The sequence below is a fragment of the Apodemus sylvaticus genome, chromosome 16 (genome assembly GCF_947179515.1).
Source record: "Apodemus sylvaticus chromosome 16, mApoSyl1.1, whole genome shotgun sequence".
Classification (NCBI taxonomy): Eukaryota; Metazoa; Chordata; class Mammalia; order Rodentia; family Muridae; genus Apodemus; species Apodemus sylvaticus.
In genome coordinates this window covers 62,151,162-62,172,795 of record NC_067487.1, presented here as the reverse complement: position 1 = coordinate 62,172,795, position 21,634 = coordinate 62,151,162, and the positions used below count along the sequence as shown (strand labels likewise).

Genomic DNA, 21,634 nt, shown 5'->3' with positions numbered 1-21,634 from the left:
AAGCAGACATAGACTAGTATTGCAAGAGTAAACATTTAGGATTCTCTACATAAGACTGATGCTGTACCCTAGAGAGTGATACCAAAATGACCCAAGGCATTAGACAATAAGGAGGAATCCCTATGCACACGCTCTCAGAGAAAGCTGGGTGCCTGTCTGTCCTCGATGCCCCATTCTAACAACCTCACTAGTCAGCAGCCAGTGACATGGCTTCTCTGCCGAACGGAGCCATTACTGCCAGTGAACGCTATACACAAGGACATTACAGGCTATGCGTCCATCCCAGCTGAACTCAGCACAAGCAAGGCTTCTGTGACACGGCTTGCTTACCAACAGTGGCTCTGATCAGCGGAGAGGAGTCCCCAATATTATTTAGACATTCACTCTTGATGAAGTCTGTTACACCGTTCGGGAAGTTCTGAAAATGAGCCTTCACATTGTTCTTCAAGATCAGACCGCTCAATGACCGTGTGGGCTCATCTGGAAGAAAGCACTAAATGTTAAAGGAATTCTGTTTCAGGAGGTCAAAACCAGCCACTTGTTGGTTGTTTTCTGAAACAGGGTTTCTCTCTGTAGCCCTGGCCATGTTGGAGCTCAGAGATCTGCATGCCTCTGCCTCTGGGATTAAAGTCATGCTCTTTCACCATCCATTTTCAACAGCAGTTATTTAAAAACCACTTACATTCAAGGATTGATTCCAATTTCTTTTGGCTAAAATTACAAATTATCAAAAAGCAGCTCTATATTTTACGGTGCAGGGCTACTCAACTTTGACATTACTGACATTTTCAAAGTAATTCTCTGGAGAAAGAAACTGCTCAGTCAGTTTTTAAGATGCTTAGTGGTATACCAGTGGCTCCCATTCAGAACATGGCAATCTAAAATATTTTTATATAATGCTAAATGTCTCATTGAAAGAAAACTGTTCCTGAGAAGAAACAAACAAACAAACAAACAAACAAACAAAGACCTTCCAGGTTGGAAAACAAAAAGCAAAGAAAAGATCTAGATAGGATCACTTTCATTCAATATGACTGCAATGTTTTTCACTTGTCTGGGAGTGGGACACCGTAAAACAAAAGTTTCCCTCCCAAAGCATTAAAAATAAATTGACTTTAAAGTAGTTTAACGCTCATACTTCTCTTCTGAAAGACTAATTCATTGCTGGTGCTAACAAATGACACGAGAATCGTGACATGTTCTAAATGTTTGTTATACACTAACACTCTATGGTATTTAATCCTCACAACACATAAGAAATTGAAACTGAAGTCAAGTGATAAAACACAAGCCAAGTATGATAACATATGCCTTTACTTTATGTTGATGGCTTTGTTTTATCTACTTGTTATTTCAGAGTTTGGAATTATCTGAAATTATTGGTCAGGTGTGGAGGCACACACCTTTATGTGGGCAGGTCAGCTTGGTCAAGAACCAGGCTAGAGACCTGTCTCAAAATGAAGTCGTGTACAAGGACTGAGTGGCAAGGCAAATGATCTACCTGCAGGAAGTAACTCGTCAACACATTCTCTGCTGCACTCTATTGTATGACCCTCCTTATTACAAGTTGCAGAAACCACAGGGGCTGGGGAGGGATCAGTGGCTAAGTGGCATTTGCTACAATCAGAAGACAGAAGGCCCAAGCACGACTCCCAGCACCCATATCATATAGGTGGCTCCCAACCACCTAACTTCATGACCTACCAAGGGCATCCAGGCACACAGCACACACCAACAGACCAGACAGAAAAACACACACAAATAAGAAAGTGTAAAAGCTCATGTATTAAATGTTACTATACACCGGGCGGTGGTGGCGCACACCTGTAATCCCAGCACTCTGGGAGGCAAAGGCAGGCGGATTTCTGAGTTCGAGGCCAGCCTGGTCTACAGAGTGAGTTCCAGGACAACCAGGACTACACAGCGAAACCCTGTCTCAAAAAACCAAATCCAAACAACCAAAAAAAAAAAAAAAAAAAAACCCCAAAAAGTTACTGTACTATAACTGTTTGACCCACCTCATTAACAAGGAAACTACCTGTTCTAGTTAGTGTGTGCTCTGCATTTTGACTACGAAAAGAACGGTTTCTCAGCACAAACACCGTACTCTTATCTCACCAAAGCAGTGGAGACTAAGGGCTCTCAGCAACACATCTTTCTATTTCCAATTAGAACATGTTTCAAGGAGAGGCTTAAAATACAACATTAAAATTCTAACTTTAAAACTTCATGGAAGGGCTAGGCAGTAGTGGTGGATGCCTTTAATCCTAGCACTGGGGAGGCAGAGAGGTGGATCTCTTGAGTTTGAGGCTAGCCTGGTCTACGGAGTTCCAGGACAACCAGGAAAAATAAACATCTTCATTAAAAGACAAAGCCATATTCCTTCTATAATATATATATGGCCATAATGCTAACAATAGATGCCGGCTGGCTTTCTTTCTTATAAAAATTAGGTTTGGCACTCTCTTCTGGGTTGAGAGGAAATAAATTTATCAATAGCAAAAGTAGAAATAAAAGTTTTACAAAAAACACAAAACTATCACTATATTCTTTGAAAGGTGCCTAAAATAGACAAAATAGACGTTAGGTCAAGAAAATGTGAATCTTGTGGTGTATAATTTAACGGGTCTGGATGGGGAATAGGTTAGCTGTCTCTAAAATTCAGAGTCTAGATTCTGTCCACTATTGAGTTATGTATTTTCTAACAAGTATTTTTATGGGCTGGAGAGATGGCTCAGCAGTTAAAAGCACTGACTGTTATTCTAGGTCCTGAGTTCAATTCCCAGCAACCACATGGTGGCTCACAACCACGTTATGAGATACGATGCCCTCTTCTGGTCTGTATGAAGACAGCTACAGCATACTCACATATATTAAATCAATCAATCAATCATCAAGAAAAAAGTATCTTTACATGACAAGAAAGTCTAAAATTAAAAAGTATAATACTGTAACAGCTTATTTGGAATTAGTGTAAGAAAAAGATAGAGAGCCAACTGGTTAAAATTTAAACAATTACAGAGCAGAATCTCATTTGTAAGTGTATTTTATAAGAGGGATCAGGTTGGGGAGAGGGAGAAAATTCTAAAAGAACTGACTGGTACTGGGGGACATTTTGGGGATAGGTGGAAACCTAGTGTAATGTAGTCTCCATGGACTCTACAGGAGTAACCCTAGTACACTACTAGTAATGGGGGACAGGGGCCTGAACACCAATCTTCTGTAAACAGGAAACACTGTAAGTGGAGGAACTGGGACACCAACCCAGCCACAAAACCTTCAACCTACAGAGAGTGTCCTGCTGACTGAGTGTGCTGAGACCAGAGCCTAGTAGAATCATCAGAGACCAGAGACTTCATCCAGCCAACTGATGGGAGCAGATGCAGACATACCTTAGGCAGAGGGGAGGATGAACGTTTCAGAATTGGAAGAAACAGAGGGTTTAGGGACATACCAGGAGGTTAAACTCATGGGAATTTGGGAGCGATCAGGCACCCTATAGGAGTCTAACCTGGGTCCTCTGCATATATGCTATGGCTGAGTAGCTAGCCATTCTTGTGGATATCCTGATAGTGGGAATGGAGGCTGTCCCTGACTCTTGCCTACTTGTGGGACCCATTTCTTCCTACTGGGTTGTGCTGTGCAGTCTTGATGTGATGTTATGGGCTTAGTCTTATTGTAGTTTGCCATGTTTATTTGATGCCTGCTCATCTGAGGGAAGTGGAGGATCTGTGGTTGGGATATCTTATATAAGAGAATGATTAACAAAAAAAAAAAAAAAAAAAAAAAACAAAAACCAAAACCAAATCAAAACAAACGAACACTGAATTTTAGCCAGCCTTGGTGGCACACACCTTTAACTCCAGGCCTCAGGAGGCAGAGGCAGGTGGATCTGAGTATGAAACCAGACTGGTCTACAGAATGAGTTCCAGGACAGCCAGGGCTCAACAGAAAGACTGTCTCAACTCTACCACACACCAAAAAAGATGTGTGCGATGAGGGGATGTCTGCAGAGCTAAGGGCTTCACACATTCTATTGTAAAATGAACTACACCTCCAGCCAAGTGATTACTGATCAGTAGTATGTGAGTTTTCTATAGTAAGAAAAATACTATTCCCAAGTATTCACCAAAGCAGAATAAGAATCACTGACTGTAAAAGATATACTAAAAGAATTTCTAGTTTAAAACCTAGATTGTTTTAAAATGTTTATGTCTTTCAATTATAAAACCCAGAAAACTCACTAAAACCTTCCATGATACACTAGGCTCTGGAGCTCAGATCTTATAGGACCTGAATATCTAGCAGACATTTTCCAGCTGCAAGAAGCAAGATAGGTTCTATGCCTTAAGAGTCCAGACAGAGCTTACTCTACAAAGCAGTGTTCTTACTATGGCTTCTAAGACAAGCACTGCCAAACAAGAGCTAAGGCTCTTGTTTAGAAGCCAGAAAACTGTCGATACTTGTGTGAGTGTCTGCAGTGCGTTCGGAAGAGACATTCAACACCCAAACGCCATCAAAAGCAGCTCTCACTGTCCTTTGAGCTCGGCGAGAGCAATGATCATTATTTGTTTCATTCATGTTTCCCACAAACTAATAGTCTGACAAAAGAAGCAGCGAAATAAAGTCAAGAACGATACATGGCATGTATTAGGAACAATTAAAGACCGTGTCATTTTAAAGAGAGTAATTAAAATGAAAATTGTAACAGTTAATGACTCCATTTGTAAATAACTGAGATAGTATACAGTCAGAAGTTAAGTTCAAAGACAATTACTGGCAGTGCTTTCATTTTGGCTGCATGGTTTGTCATGTTTTCCTATAACGAGCATACACATACATCCAGGTAACTATTAAGTCCTTCATTTAATCTGCACATGCTTTAAAGAGTCACTCTTTATTATGCTCAGGTACAAACACCAAGACAGACTGTGCAACCCATTTTTCATTTTGCAAACAGTGAGGGAACTTACATCAGCATCCAGTTAGCAAGAGAACGGTACTTACCCATCTAAATACCAGAGGTAGTAACTCCAGAAAGCACATCTGACACCCATCCATTAGATGGCAAAATGAAATCCTCTGACAGTCATGATTCGCAGCATAAAGATCTTAATAGTATTGGACATTTTTAGTTAAGCTTTGCTTACCTTCAGATTTTAATTTTGTAAGAACGAAAATCAAGTAGTTGTTAAAATCTGGATATTGATTGAGTTGTTCCAGTTTCTAGAACAAACAGTAGTTAAGGAAACTTCTCTGTATAATCTACTGAGAAAGAAATTAGGCATTTTAAAATCTAATTAATTTTTAGCCTTCCACTTTTCCTAAGAATAATATTTCGTATTAAATCAAACTTGAAAGTACTTTCTGAGCTTAAGAGCTTTTGAGGAAATGAACAAGATGGCTCTTTTTGAGTCATTTGTTTTTAGAATATAAAAGCAGAGCATGCCATTTATGCACATCTCCACACCAATCCTTCCCAGACACGAAGTCATCAAATCAGCCCTGCTCCTCCCAAGACACAACACATACGGACACTAACTGCCAGGATGTGATGCTCTAAATCTTTCAAGCTCTTACTCTCAATCTGTAATATGCTTGCTAGGGGTGTTTTACCCACAGAGATTAAAATGTTTTTACTAAAGAAATCTAAATTATTAAATAAACTAGGTACACTAAATAGGCCTTTTACATACTAGAAATGGCCTTAAAATGTCTAGAGTTGCTATGTAAATTCTAGCAAAATGTAACTACTTTTTCCTAGTAAAGCCGAAACAAGGATTCTTAGCATGCTGATGTTAATGTTCATTACTATCTCCTGATAAAGTATGCTTCCATACAACTTAAGACATGCGCGCACACACACACACACACACACACACACACACACACGCGCGCGCGCGCCTGTGTGTGTGCCTAACAGAACAAATCTGCTCTATGCTAAGGACACAAAAGAACAGGCCATCGTGTGCATTCTAACCTCCCACAAGCTGTGATCACAGGGGTGGCACGACCATGCTTGATTAATTTGTTCTTTCTCACAGAACATAATATGCTCTCAATACCCGGAGTAACCTGTACATTGACTACTGGACTGCCACCATACTTGGTATACAATAGGTATTTAAAACAAGAAACTAAAATACTCAGTGCTACAGAAATTACAATGCAATTCTGGACGTGCCAATTTCATTATTTTGTAAAGTAATAGTTACATTTTATTCAACTTTTACCGCCCAAGGAACTATGACAACACAAAATTAAGACTGATCCACAGCATGTTCAGATAAAACCTCCACTATACCCAAAACTACTATTTTCCCTAGTATCAAAAGGTATTCAAACAAAACGGCTTTTTAAACAATCCACAGAGATCTACGTCACTATTCCATCCACTTTTAGACGGGCAGCGTCATACTCGTCTTCTATCTACTGGAGTGCTGAGGTTACAGCAATACAGTACTTCTTGAAACCCTCTTGTAACGTCACTTCTGTGAACTTTTTAAAAAATGAAATAAGCTCAACACCAGGATCTTTAATTTACTAAATTCCCTATTAGGTGATTTTGCTCCTTACTGGAAAGCATTACAAGGGAATCTGGTGTGAACACAACAAATCTAAGTTGTTAAAGAATTAACAGGGTAAGAGGCTGCCATCTGCGTTTCCCTTCTGGAGCCTGTAGCTCTCCCTCTGTGCACCCTGCAAATGTACATTTCTGCAACTGTGGCAATAGGACCTCTACGCCAGCACCCAACACACAGCAGCCCCTTGGGTAGCTGTAGTCCATGGAGCCTTGGGTCAAAGCTTTTAACTTGCAAACCTCACTGGAGCGCCAAGGAGGCTGCAACAGGTGCTCCCACGAGCACCACAGAGTCGCCGGCCATTCAGGCGCCGCCGGAGAAAGCCCCGGGCCCTCCCGACAGTTCAAACCCCGCGCCAGCTCCACCCCCGGCCGCGTCTTGCCGCCCGGCTCGGCCCCGCTCGCAGGCCCGCCGCTCCCGCCCCGCCGGTCATTGTGTGGGTCCGGCCGCTCCCGCTCAGCGGCGGGGACGTGGCGGTGCGGCACGTGTGGCCTCCCCGGCGGCGGCCCGGAAGCGGCGGCCGAGCCCCATGCGGCGGTGGCGGGCCTGGCGGGCTGCGGCCGCGTGCACGAGGCCGGCGGGGTGGGGGCCGCGGCCCGGAGGGGCGGCGGGCGGCGGCGCGAGGCCCGGCCGCACGGCAAGGATACTTGTTGCACGGTCCTCTGGATGGTGGTGTCGGGGGACTGGGACTCCTTGAGCAGCTGCAGGATCTGCTGAAGCCCTTGCTCGTCAGGTTTCCACTCATACTCCATCTTGGTTTGCTGCAAATAAAGCCAGACACAGGAAGAGACGAGCAGATGTTAGTCCCACGCGTAGGCCCGCTGAGCGTCCGCCCTCGGCCCACCGTCTGCCGCCCAGCCCCAGCCCCAGCTCCAACCGAGGCCCGGACCCGAAACCCGGACGGACTGCTCCTAAGCTCCGCGCCAACGTCCGCCGTGCCTGTGCTGTGTGCCGCAGCCGCCTCGAGCGCCAGGAGCTGACCAGACTGAGTCACCGCGAATTTGCAATCTGGCCCCAAGATCCGCTCACAGGAGCCCCCTGGGTCCTAGTGCCACGGAGCACTCTCAGACCAGCCCAACTCCTGCAGCCAGGCTGCTTACAAGAAGGCTGCTCAAAGGCGAGCCCCTGAGAAGCCCCGGTAGAAATCTGATTCGGGTTATTATTTTAAATAAACGTGGTGGAATAACGACTGCGACTTTTGGAATCGGGAGAAACTCCCCCTGACAGCTCAACAGCGAAAATAAAAACACTTGCACTTCAACTTAATATACAAAGCTATATTAGTCGTTCAAATAAAATATTGAGGGCACATTGCAATCAGAACCGCATCTCAAAAACATTAAATGGAACCTTTGTAGAACTTCAATGGAAAAAAATCCACCCTTTCATAAACTTCAACTTACGAACTCAGTAAGTGAAATAAATTCCACCACAAAATAACTGCCTTACACAAAGGGCTGTGAAATGAAGAGTAAACAAGAAAAATCACGTACATTACAATAGGGCCGTGTTTAATTCTGTTAAAGTATTCCCCCCGCCCCATTTGACTCTAAAACGTAGTGAGGTGTATTATTTGTCCTCACTAAAGCGGACCCGCGGCGGGCTGTGCACATTAGAGAACGGTAATGTAATCGGTAGAGACCGGGAATTTAAGTGTGTGCTGCATCTGCTACAGCAGAGTGAGGCTACTGTGTTAATGACAATTTCATTAAAACTAGATTCTTGAACAAAACTAATAAAACTCAAGTATTAACTGCGAATTATTTTGAATAACCAAACCTGAGAGGCTTGGTGAAGGAGAAGATTTTTAATCAGCTCTACTACACAATGGGTTGGCAGTTTCGGCTAGGAAGAGCCCTTCCTAGCAGGCTTTCTCTCCCCCATCTCCTTACAATCCTCTATTTGACCTTGCCCTCTCCTTCATTTTTCAAAAAATGTTTTCCCCTCCTCTCCTTCCCAGTTTTGTGCTTCACATCTCTATGACTTTGCTTATAGCATCTTCTATTGTTTCCCTAAACCAGGCAAACACATCAGTCATTATTACAAAATGAACAACAACAGCAAAGCATCCAACAACCACACCAAAGCCACAACCCTTATCTGGACATTATTGCTGTTACAACAAATATTGTTATAGTACTAGTTTTATTCCAGCTTTCTTAGTATCTATTGCTACTATAATGCTTTATGTATAGTATACTGTTTATATTATGCTATAGTACAAATTGTCATTTCCTTCCTGCCTGTACATATTACATGGTTTAAAAAGAAAACATTTTCGAACACAGTATTCCATTCTATTGTGCTGCAAATTTTAAACATTTAATTGGTAGAGTCACAGAACTGTACAAATTATAAGCACATAACCAAATGGAGTTCTACAACTGAGCACACCTATTTGGCCCCATACCCAGTTCAAGATGGAGGTCTCTCATGTTCATTACCACAATAAACCTTAGTAACTGACTTTCTATCATTGTACATTATTGTTTTCTTGTTCTAACTCCAAAAGCTTTTTAAAATTGCAAGAACTACATTATACTAAAACAACATGGTTATACAAGTAAAGTTGATTCAATTCTACCACCAGGATTATGTTTCTGAGATGATATTAAATTTGATATATTTTTACAGTGCTGTCTAGTCGCAGTTACATACTGTGTTCTGGCTAGAATCTAAAATGTCCTCCATAGGTTCATGGGTCTGAACTCTTGATCCCTAGCTGGTGATGCTATTGAGAGGTGGTGGGACCTTTAGGAGGTAGCACCTCCCTGGAGGATACAGAGCACTAGGGATGGGCCTGGACGGTGTCATACCCCTGTAGACTTCTGTCTCGTCTGTTTCTACTTTCTGTTCCTCTGAGATGCTAGGAAGAGAAGTTGTAGGCACACATTTCTAGGACTATGGAGCCACAGCCCCCATGCTTGTCTGCCATGCCGGCTTCCTGCTCCAACAGACTGTATCTCCCCACTAAACTGTGAACCAAACCAACCCTGCTCTCTCCTTTATGTTGCTTCTTTCAGAAATGTATCACAGCAATGAGAAAAAATAACTACTGCATACACTAATGCTACACTAATATTAACTCTACAATCTTTCATAGATAATAAATACAGCATGACCATCATTCCAGGCCAGTGCATTCAATCAACATCACCTGCTGAAACAGCCCACTTAGGCCCTCAGGGCCCTTGGAGAAACTAAAGCCAGGGGCTAACAGTCGCCCACTCAGAAAAGCAGTCATCTCACTCATTCTAAAGCTGGTTGACAAAAACGTAATAGCAGACTATTATTACCAGACTTCCTTCTCTAGACCTGCATTCAAATAAACAGTTTGTGTTTGTTTATTTGTTTATTTATTCTGAGGCAAGCTCTTACTGTATCAGACTATCCTCAAACTCAAAGACTGACTGACTGATGGGATCAATGACGTGCTCCACTATGCCCTGATCTATTGTCTAACAGCTTAATAGTAATCTTATCTTATTTGAGCTGGGAGTTTGACACCAGCCTGGTCTATACAGTGACTTCCAGGATAGCCAGGACTACACAGAAAAACCCTGTCGCAAAAAAACCAAAACCAAACAAGCCAAAAAATATGTCATTTAAGGCTGGTGATACAAATCTTTAATCCCAGCACTCAGGGTTAGAGGCAGAAGCAGGCGGATCTTCTGAGTTCTAGGCCAGCCTTATCTACACAGAGAGTTCCTGGATAGCCAGGGCTACACAGGAAAACCATCTCTCTAAATCTAATTTTTTCAAACATGATAATAAGTGCTCCCCAATACCTAATTAAAGTTATCTGTAACAAAAGCCCCTCAAAAATATTTGACTGAGAACTGTTGCTTTGAACTTCTGTATCACACTTAAAAACTGTGGCAAAGCAAGGCATGGCGGCATATGCCTCCAATCTCAGCCCGAGGAGGATTAGTCAAGACGATCAACTAGCCTTGGCTGTAGAGCTAGAACCTGTCATGAAATAGGAAAGCATACTAACTAAATTGGAAAGCAGGTAATGTGTACACTTGGCCGTCCTTAGTGCAGTTTTTAGCAGCATCAGGAGCTTTCTTATGACCTTGCAACCATCACCACAATCGTCTCCAGCACTGTCCGTGGGTTAATAACAATTCAAATCTCAGAGTAGACAGAACCATTTCAAAGTCATTAGATATAACAATAACCAAAGCAAGCCATCTTTATATGGGGTAGAAACCATTTCTTTATAGAACATTAATATTAATTAAATTGAATATCAAAAGTAATAAAGATTTTCTTCTAATATTTAAATAATTACTAACTGACATACTTTTTTATAGTTGAAGACTCAGAGCTGAATATCTCAAAAGAAAAAGTAACACTAAATGGTAAATAAAAACCCAGAAGATAGTTCTTGGAGAGCTAACTAGGGGGACTGGAGAGGTAGCTCAGGGTTTAAGAACAGTTACTATGGTTACACAGGACCAATTCCCAGTACCCACACAGCTGCTCACAACCATCTGTAAATGCAAATCCTACACACCCTTCTCTGGCTTCTCTGGGCTCCAGCCACATGATGGGCTGACATACATGCAAGCAAAACACCCATATAGGTAAAATTAAAATAAACCCAGTGCATAGATATGGCACTGTAATAAAAAGCAACTTTTTAAGATTTAAGTTGTTGTGATACTTCCTTCAGAAGATAAAAACCAAAGTCAGCTCTAAATTCTTAAACTCACATATAAATTTCCAATGATTGCAAACAATACAACTACCCAGCTTCCTCCCTATGGAGGGGAGGCCAGCGAGATTGACCCATAGTGTACATAGTGTAATGCGACTAGCATTTATCCCTGCCTGCCAGCTCCACAAACGGACCTTACCTTCTGACCTCCATAGCTGCACTGTCATGCCTCCTCCACCACAACCACACACACACACACACACACACACACACACACAGAGAGAGAGAGAGAGACAGAGACAGAGACAGACAGACAAGCAGATCTATGAGTTAGAAGGCCAGTCTGATCCACAGAGTGAGTTCCAGGCCAGCCAAGGCTACATCATAAGACTCTGTCTCAAAATTAATTAATTAATCTGGGGGATAAGATGTAAAAACCTATGCAAGAAAATCAATCCCTCTGAGCCTAAGCTTCCCAACTATTATATGGGAATATATCAACTCCAAAATAGATTATAGATACCTAGCAAGGAGTATGAATGACCTGAAAAAACGGAGTTATAAGGGTTAACCTAGGGGCTGGAGAGATGGCCCAGTGTTTAAGGGTACCAGCTGCTCTTCTAAAGGAGACAGGTTCCATTTCCAGCACCCACAGCCCACAGCTGCCTGTTACTCCAGTTCCAGGGAAATCTAGCAAATCTCGTTACCTGTTACTCAGACAGATATACATGAAGGCAAAACTCCCAACATAGAAAAAACGCACACACCTTTAGTCCCAGCACCCAGAAGGCAGTTGCAGGCAGACCTGAGTTCAAAGCCAGCTTAGTCTACACTGAAGCGTGTTAGGATTGCTTTAAGAGCTGGTCTTCTAGAGGACCAAGACTGGAATCTCAATACCCACATCTCATGCTCGGGAAGCACTGGCGAAGTCAAAGGCAAGGTAATCACAATTCTCACTTAGTGAGAGCCAGATGCACTGTCTACTGGGGTGGTAAGGTGAAAAGACAAACATACTCAGCGAGAAGAGATGAGACTGCTTCCCTCATCTGCTTCAGAGCTCTTCCCCATTTCACTTAAATGCAAACAACTATTAGCCCAAGCAAAGTTCCCACATGCATGCTGCATCACTGTCAAGTGATGGATGTCGCCATCAGTGTCAGGATCTCCCCAAAGGTAAATAAGAACTGGTAGTGTTCCAAAGGAGACAAGGCATACCCATCCTGCAGTAACACTGCAGTTTACAACTAGAAAACTGTGTGTGTGTGTGTGTGTATGTGTATGTGCACACACACACACAATAACCTTGCTAAAAGTTCCATGTATATATATATAAACAAAAGTTAGGCTTTTGGCTCTGAAACTGTAAGCACATTTTTTGTTTGACCAATGAGACACTCTAGTAGCATTCATACATCATACAGGCGTGGCTTAGGATAGCTTCCTAGTGGTCAGCTAATACCACTCTGTCTTACCCTAGAAATGGAAGAGCTCCTCTCGATCAGGAATTACTCCCAACAGCACAATGCCTTGGCAGAGGAAGGCGCAGATAACAACTAGGACTACAGAGCAGTAATCCAGGCCAGGAAAGAACATCTGTCAGTGAAGAACTGACTTTCCAGCGAAGATGAAACAGATCGAAAGCAAATGTGAGGAAGGCTGAGACAGGGGCTGGGGCTACGGGCTGTGATTACTTAAAACTGGAAGGCACCATCTCCCCACCGAGGAGAATGAGTACAGGACGAGTCTATGCTCCGCTCCAGATTTCAATGCTGTCAGGCTAAACCCCTCAGGTCACAGTGACATCAGGAGCCATCGGAAACTTAACTGTCCCAACTTTGTCTAAAGTAGAGTTCCAGTGTCTGGAGAAAGGTAGTTATGTTTCTCAGAAGGCAAACATACAACTCAAAGTTCTGGTCCTTACATTTTAAAAGATTTAAACACTGTACTATATATGGTGGTGTTTGTCTTTACTCCCAGTACTAAAGAAGCAGAGGCAGAGCCTGGTCCACACAGTGAGTTCAAAGCCACACAAGGCTGCATGGCAAGACCCTATGGAAAACAACAAACCCAATGTAGTAGTATGTCACTAGCAGAGGCAGCTAATATTTTTTGAGGCAAGCAGTCTTCTAGAGGCACTACATATGGTAACTAATTTAATTTCACAACTTTGACATGGTATTGATAGTAAGCACATGCAATGGATAAGCAAATTGAATCCTAGGGAAGTTACTCAGCAAGTACAAGACTAGGACTCAACCCAAACTAACCTGGCTTTAGAGGACACTCTCGCCAGCGTGGTAGCGCTGGAGCACAGGACTGAGGGTCAGGGAGATCACAATTTAAGACTTTATCTCAAAACACCAGACAAAGAACAACAAAATAAAGACCATCTACCAGTCTTCTTCGGTATCAAATCAGGGTCCAGGTCCCTGATATGTGTGTTGCCTTTCCAACAGAAATATCAATCTGTAACCTGGGAAACTAATAGAAAAGACACATACAAGAAATACTGGATACTGTTTGAGGTAAAAGAGTAAAGCCATTCTTTATAGGCTGATAATTAAAAATGAGATATTTTGACAATTATTTTATCATATTTTAATGAGTTAAAAATATCCTAAATCTAAATCACTGCCCCCTTGTTATTCATATATCTTACTTTCACTTAACAAGCAGAGCTTAAGAACTGTGCTGAATAATTTGAAGAATAAAAATTTGAGACAACTTCCATAGTAAATATCTTTTTTTTAATAGGAAAAAAAAAAGCTATGATGAGGAAAGGGGTAAGAACAGATCTCCATGGGTTGAGAAAAGAGCGTTCATGAGGGGAGGGAGGGGCTGAGGGAGGGGCTGAGGGAGGGAGGGGAGGGGACGGGTCATTGTGTGAGGCCTACTACAAGTTGAACCTACCCTAGCTCAGGAAGTGAGTCCCACCTGACCAGACCAGAAGGCAACAAGACAGGAGGACTGTTAGTGGCATGAGGGGGAAGGTCGGGGAAGAGACTGAACCTAGGCCTCCGTACATCCCAGAGAAGTACGGTACCTCAGAGCTATATTCCCAGCAAGACAGTGTATTTAACATGGTACTAGACGCGAGAATCTGAAAAGGCTCTGGACTGATTGACTGCTTATTGGCTGCAATAAGTGGTTCAATTAGCCACTTGGAAGAAATAGGTTAAGAAGTTAAGTTTTTAGTTTTGCAGCATTATAAACTTATTGCAGGCAATAATGGCTGCAAGATAGAACAGAGAGAAAACGGAAAATGGGAACCAAGGCCATTTTTTAGAAAAGTATTCTTAGCATTCGGGAAGACCTTTGACAAACATGCTACTCAAATGCAAAAGCATTCACTGTAACAGTAAGAGGTGTGGTCTCTTAGTGGCTGAATGATCTGGGAGAAAGGCTTGACCACAGAATTCAACCCAATCTATAACCAGGTACCTTTTACACTTCAGTTCGTTAACTCACAACAGTGCAATGAGGCAGATATTAATCCACTACCAATAGGCACAAGTTGGGAGCAGCTTACATGGTCAGCGTACATGTGGCAGAGGGCTATTCAACACCAATGTACAATCCCCAAATCTGTACAGAGCTAAGTAGTAACATGTTTTATACTTCTGTTTAAACACAAGATTTCATTTAATTTGATGCATATATACTATTATTACCTCTACTTTCCAAAAGGGGAATGCGCCTAAGAGAAGGAAAGCAATGTGCCCAGTCACCAGAAGGGAAACTAAAAAGCCAAGATTCCCACCCAGGTCTGCCTGACTAGGGCCAACCCTCTCTCACCCTAGCCTATTCTCCATCACTCCACACACGTGAGGAGCTATTCACAGAATATCATATGTAGCACCAAGAACTCAGCACCCTCTTTGATCTACTGTCTCCAGTTTGATCACATGGGATATGGTAAGTGAACCCTGGTTTTTGGAGTTCCTTGGAGTGGGGTGCAGGGGCACTTATGTATGTGAGGGCCATAGGCCAAACTCCGGTGTCATTCCTCAGGTACTGCCCAATTTATGAGACAGGGCCTCTCAGTCGCCTGCCCAGAGCTCACTATCTCGCAGAGCTGGCTGGGCCCACCTCCCTCATTGGCATGCATCACCATTCCTGGCTTTTTGCCCATTTTTGTTTTTTAACGTGGGTGTTGGAGATCAACCATGTCTTTATGCTGGTAGAGCAGGAACTTTACTAACAGCTAGCTCATGGGCCCCGTCTGCTACAGTTTAACCTTTTCACCTTTAATCAAAACATACGGCTGAGAGGGCTAGTCTCTCTTTATACTTAACTTTTGGTAATATTTGTCACTTGCACAACAACAACTCCTTATTGAGTTCTATAACAAATTTAACCATCACAGTGGGTCTCCATCTCTGTGTATCTTTAAGCAACTTAAACCAGTGGTTCTACATATTTTAATCACTAGAGACTTGCAAGTAGATGAGAACCAGTCTCCTAACTCAATAAATATATCTGCTCCTAGAAATGCTCACTGCTTCTTACTCTACTGAGCAATTTCTGAACAAAAAAAAACAAAACAAAACAAAAAAAAAAACCAAAAAAAAAAAAAAAAAACAGAAGGAACAGCATGCAGACTTAAGTGGTTAATATGGAAGCCTCGCTGCCAGAGACTGATGGAAATCATCATTTAAGAACTTGCTGTTCGAAGTTACCAAATACTTTGTCTTACAGAGCTGGAGATGGCTCTGGTTTACAGTGGTTACAGTTCTTACAGTTACAGGTGACTGGGAAACACCTCTAACTCTAGTTTTGGGGGATCCTGTGCCTGCTGGCCTCCCAGGTACCTGTACTTTTGTGAACAGACATATACACACTAGTACACAGAGGGTGAGAAGGAGAGAACAAATGTTAAGAAATAATTTGTACTTCACAGCAAGGACATGCCAGAGGCTTTGTCATTTAATGGTACCTGAGACTTGGTAAGGATTTGCACTTAAGCCCAATAACAGAAAAGAAAACCTAGGTTATTTGGGGTTATTTCTCTAAACTAAATTAGTGCCATTGCTTACTGTAGTTTTCATTTCTGGGACATGGATTTAAGGGGAAAGCTCTTATAAAGTCTCCTCTAACTATTACAACATGATTTAAATTTTATTTCAGAATATTGATTATTACAGAGGTCTTTATAGTATAGTATTTAATAATTTAGTAATTTTTATAGTAATTTTTATAATTTATAAATATAGTATTTAATAATTTTAAATGCTTTTGTATTTTATTTTTTCAAACCTCTAACTTGAATTGCAGAGCTAATTTTAGTGATGTGCACTAAGTCACTAAAGGTTACTTAGCTACTCCATTAAAGGGAGCTGCGAGGCAAGGGAAAGAGACTCAGTGGTTGAGAGTCCTTGCTGCTCTTGCAAAGAAGATTGGGGGTTGGTGCCCAAGCTCCCAGGAGGTTTATAACTGTTAACCCCAGGGGCTCCAGCACCCTCTTCTGGGCTCATGCAGTCAAAACACTCATGCACATAAGCAAAACATTAAAAAAGAATTGAGCTGGAATGAATGTCTTCCTATTTGGGGTCCAATATTTTTAGTACTCTACACTGCTTTGGTTCATAGATAATAAGTACAATCAATAAAAAACTGTAGCCTGTTTGATTTTGAACTCATTGGTCTAAATGCCAGCATGTGTAAACTATGGAGATGAATCTGGACTGGTCTCACAAGGCAGGTAGTGGTCAGGCAAGTCCTGGTATTTATTGAGTTATTTAAATAAAACACGCCAGCATCTGGGAAGCTATTGCTCTTACTATATGTAAGGAACTAGGAGACTAGGAGAAGGATGACAACAGGAAATATTCTTCCTGTGAAACAGCTGCAATTGTCAAGTCAATAAGAAAGATGCTCCAATACTTTTAGACTCTGATACCCATATTTACAGTAGCTATGCTAGTACAGTCAATATGAAACCAAGCTGCTCTCTAAGAAAACTTGCCAGCATATGGGGATAACCACTGCACGCCATCTTAATGACAAGCATGCCATCTGACTGTTAGATTGCCGAGGTTCTAATTCAAACAGCCCTGTTTCTTCTCACTTATATCCCAACCTATCCTCAAGTACAATGTATTGATTTGGTACTTTACCATCTCAAGGCAAACAGAAAAGAGAGGAAGTCACTCTGAAGGGCTAAAGGAGAAAATGCCCAGAGTAGTTTCAATAGTAAAATAAAATGGTTTCAAAACAAAACAAAAAAATCGGCAAGCAGTTAGAAATGCCATTAGCAGTGTATTGACCTAATAGTCCAGTTGTTTGCTGAAAGCCCACTCAAACCTTACCGGGGGCACAGCTCAGTGACCATTCAGCTACAGGGGGGTGGGCAGAGCAGAAAAACACAGCGAAGGAAATTATTTCAAAAGGTTTCTTTGGGGGGGGGGGTTGTTTGCTTGTTTTTTTACACGTTGTGTATTGGGTTTTTATCTGCATGCATGTACATACACTACATGCATGTCTGGAGGAGATCATAAGAGGGTATGAAAGCCCTTAAAGTGGAAATACAGCTATGAGGCCCCATGTGGCTGTGGGAACTGAGCCAAGGTCCTCAGTAAGAACAGAAATGACTTTGACGCTTTAGGTTTGGGCTCCTGGGCTGACCACTGGCTGACCTGTGACTGCTGACCCCTCTCTCTCTCTGTTTCACTTTTTCAGGAAACTTTCTGAGCAATGGCTTCACTATCTGAAATGGAGCCGATGAAAAGGTCAGATGAGGACATCAAGTGCCACAATACTGCTCCCCCCTCACACTGCATGCTAAGACCCCAGATTTCCCCACTGCCGTCTACACCATCAGACTACTGGAAGATTTAGAATATACACATTTAGTTGTGTATTATCAAAGAATAGTCAAGAAAAGTGGGCTGTTCAACTTGCCATTTAAATGGGGGGGGGGGTTGTTGGTGTGGTTTGAATGTCACATTGAAACTCATTTTCCAGAGGATAGCAACATGTGGGTCTCTGGAGAGTGAAAGGGTGCCCTTAGAAGAGGCTGAGGGGACTGTTGGTGCTTCCTCTCTTACTCCGCCATAGGCTACAACCACATGAAGATACAGCAGAAAGGTGCCATCTATAGACCAAGAGGGACTCCACCCAGTCTAAAGTACTTTACTACAGTGGCATGAACAGACTCAGAAGACAGGGACATTATGTGGTGACTATTAAGTCAGATACGAGTGTAATAAGCCTGCAAAAATTATGTAAGCAAAACACACACAGCAGTTAGTTGATAGTGATCTCCAAAGTCCTCAGACAAATAAAACATTTCACAAGAAAACTTTATAGACAATGAAAAATGGAGAAAATGTGCAGGAATGAAAGATGAAAGCGCTACCACGTAACCAAAGTTTTAATAGAAAACACAATATGATATAGTCTATGCCTGCTCAAGTATGCTTTTTCTTTTTAAAACTTTTATATTTAATACCTTAACATTATTAACAAAGTAAAATGAACACACTTCCATCACTATAAACAGTGCCTCATACACTCCATTTTAAAGATGGATCAACACTTTGTATCTCTATAAATAATTGATTTGAAAAAAAATATAGGCCAGGCGGCGGCGGCGGCGGTGGTGGTGGTGCACGCCTTTAATCCCAGCACTTGGGAAGCAGAGGCAGGGGGATTTCTGAGTTTGAGGCTGACCTGGTCTACAGAGTGAGTTTCAGGAGAACCAGAGGCTACACAGAGAAAACTTGTCTCAAAAAAAAAAAAACAAAAAAAAAAAACAAACCAAGTTCTTGGTCTTGTTTCCTATTTTCTGTCTTGTCTTCCTTCCTCTGAAGACATTTTTTCCTAACTGCTAGTAGACTAACTTGCAGTACACCTAAATGATATGGAAGACCCCAGAACAATCACATAACATGAATAGTAACCCCAACATTGGCTAATGTCATTGAGAACAACTTGGAACCATGAACAGAGATAGGCTGTTTTCCTTTTAATGTATTTAAAAAATGAAGCTTAATGAAAAATAAATGAAAGCCGGGCATCACGGCACAAGTCCCAGCCCCTGGGAAGCAGAGGCAGGTGGATCTGAGCTTGAGGCCAGCCTGGGACGCAGACCAAGTCCGAGACCCGCCAGAGCTACACAGAGAACCTGTCCGAGCCAAGCCCACCCCCAAATTAATAAATAATGAGGAAATAAAGATTGTGCTGAGCAGGGGATAATGATGAGAACCAACTATCCACAAGAAAATATTTGGTTGTTAAGTGTATGACCCTAAAGCTGATTTTTGGCCTAAGTAAGGGAGTTTCTTTCCCAAGCAGAGAGGGTATTTAACAGCCAGGAAATGTCACTCATCTTCCTCATCCCACAAAACTTAACTGAATTTCCTTTCCTGGGAAGACAATCAGAAGTACTAAGAGATTTACCATTTGCCCGTTCCAAAAGCGTAAGCTAAAAGGTCACAACTGGTAGGCAACCACACCCAGACAGAATCACACAGATCAGAAATTCTAAGCAGAGGATCTGAAGGGCTGAACAGGATCATATGGACTGCCGTGCTTCCTGCCTGCTTTGTAATTCTAATCCTCGAGTGATTTAAATGGAACTCACCCTGGCTTTTAAAATAATTGGAATATATCTCTTTTTGTGGAAAGAAGTTTAGCCAGAGCCAGACACGACACATGCCTTTAATCCCAGAATAGTGGTAGCAGAGGCAGATGGATCTCTGTGAGTTCAAGGCCTGCCTGGTCTACATAGCAAGCTCCAAAACAGCTAGGACTACATAGGGACTGTCTCAAAAAACAAAATGAAACCAAAAAAATCCAAAACAAACAAACAAAACAAACAAAAACAAGAAAAAGAAAAGAGCTTAGCTAAGAAAAGAAGTATCAAATAACTATTAAAATATCTATACGTAATTAAACATACAACATGATCATATAAGGATAATGAACAACAAACGTCCCCAGTGTTCTTGCTTCATCTGAATACTTGCAGTTCTGGAAACTGTTGAGTTGGTACAACAATGGCTCATGATAATCTTGGGAATGCATTTCCTTAGCTTGCATTTTCTCGGCAGCATGAATGAGCAATCAAACATCAAAGTCTCTTGAGAGATACTGCGTATAATGAAAAAAATCCAGAAGGTAGAAAGGAAACTGAGGAGAGTAAGTCATAAAGGCATGCACTCGCCGGGCGGTGGTGGCGCATGCCTGTAATTCCAGCACTCTGGGAGGCAGAGGCAGGAGGATTTCTGAGTTCAAGGCCAGCTTGGTCTACAGAGTGAGTTCCGGGACAGCCAGGGCTACACAGAGAAACCCTGTCTCAAAAAAACCAAATCAAAAAAAAAAAAAAAACAAAAAAAAAACTTAAAAAAAAAAATCTTAAAAAAAATAAAGGCATGCACTCTCCTTCATTAAATTCTTGTTAACCTACCTTCCTTCCTTCCTTCCTTCCTTCCTTCCTTCCTTCCTTCCTTCCTTCCTTCCTTCCTCCGTGTGTAAGTGTATGGGGGTGTGTACATGTTGCTGTTAATGCATGTTTGCAGTACATATGAAGGACAAGGGCAAGGAACATTCCTCATGAACCTTCTGCATTTAGAGATGCCATACATACACATAAGTATGTGTGTATATATGTATATTATTCATATATATATACACACACACATACATATATTATATGCACATTTGTTTTATTTTGGGGACAGGTTTCTCTATGTAGCCTTGGCTGTCCTAGAACTCACTCTGTTCTAGGTTGGTCTCAAACTCAGAGAGCCCCCTGCCTCTGCCACAATTGTGCTGGGGTTAAGGGAATATACCACCACTGCCCAGCTTTAGTGTGTGTGTGTGTGTATGTGTGTGTGTGTGTGTGTGTGTGTGTGTGTGTATGTATTAGGTTTTTTTCAAGACAGGGTTTCTCTGTAAAGCCCTGGATATCCTGGAACTCACTCTATAGACTAGGCTGGCTTTGAACTCAGAAATCCGCTTGCCTCTGCCTCCCAGAGTGCTGGGATTACAGGCGTGCGCCACCACCGCCCAGCTTTTATTATATATTTTTAAAATGGACTCCCAATGACCTAGACCTTAGCAAGCCAACTAGGCTTGCGGCCAGGGCACCCCGAGATGCTACTGCCTTCGCCGCTGCAGTGCTGGCCAGGTGCATATGCCATTATACCTAAGGGTTAAAAGTATGGTCTAAAGATGCAACCAGCACTTTACTGACTGAGCCATGTCTCCGGGTCCCATCTTCTATTTCCATTTTGAGGAAGGGCGACCACCTTACCACATTTGCTTTACTAACACTTTAGCTGTGTAGGACAGCAGCACTTCTCCCTGATATGTCACCAGTTTTAGAATACTACTTGTTTACCAAGATCCTTCACATCTCCTTCATTTCCAGCGAGTAAATTGGTAG

The 21,634-nt window shown here is 42.1% G+C and overlaps 1 protein-coding gene across 4 annotated transcripts in view; it reads right to left on the bottom strand.

Moving 5' to 3' along the window:
• The window catches only part of Tnpo1 (transportin 1), an 85,051-nt gene that overhangs the window by 45,128 nt on the left and 18,289 nt on the right, over positions 1 to 21,634 (bottom strand). The window contains exons 1-4 of one of the 4 annotated variants that reach the window (XM_052160075.1): positions 7,459 to 7,573; positions 7,229 to 7,342; positions 5,151 to 5,226; positions 331 to 480 (exon numbers count right to left, since the gene is read on the bottom strand). In XM_052160075.1, coding sequence (XP_052016035.1) covers positions 331 to 480; positions 5,151 to 5,226; positions 7,229 to 7,333 — 331 coding nt within the window. In that variant the 5' untranslated portion in view covers positions 7,334 to 7,342; positions 7,459 to 7,573. Of the gene's footprint in view, positions 1 to 330; positions 481 to 5,150; positions 5,227 to 7,228; positions 7,343 to 7,458; positions 7,574 to 21,634 lie in introns of those variants that run through there. The other 3 variants (XM_052160076.1, XM_052160074.1, XM_052160073.1) reach the window with 3 other exon arrangements.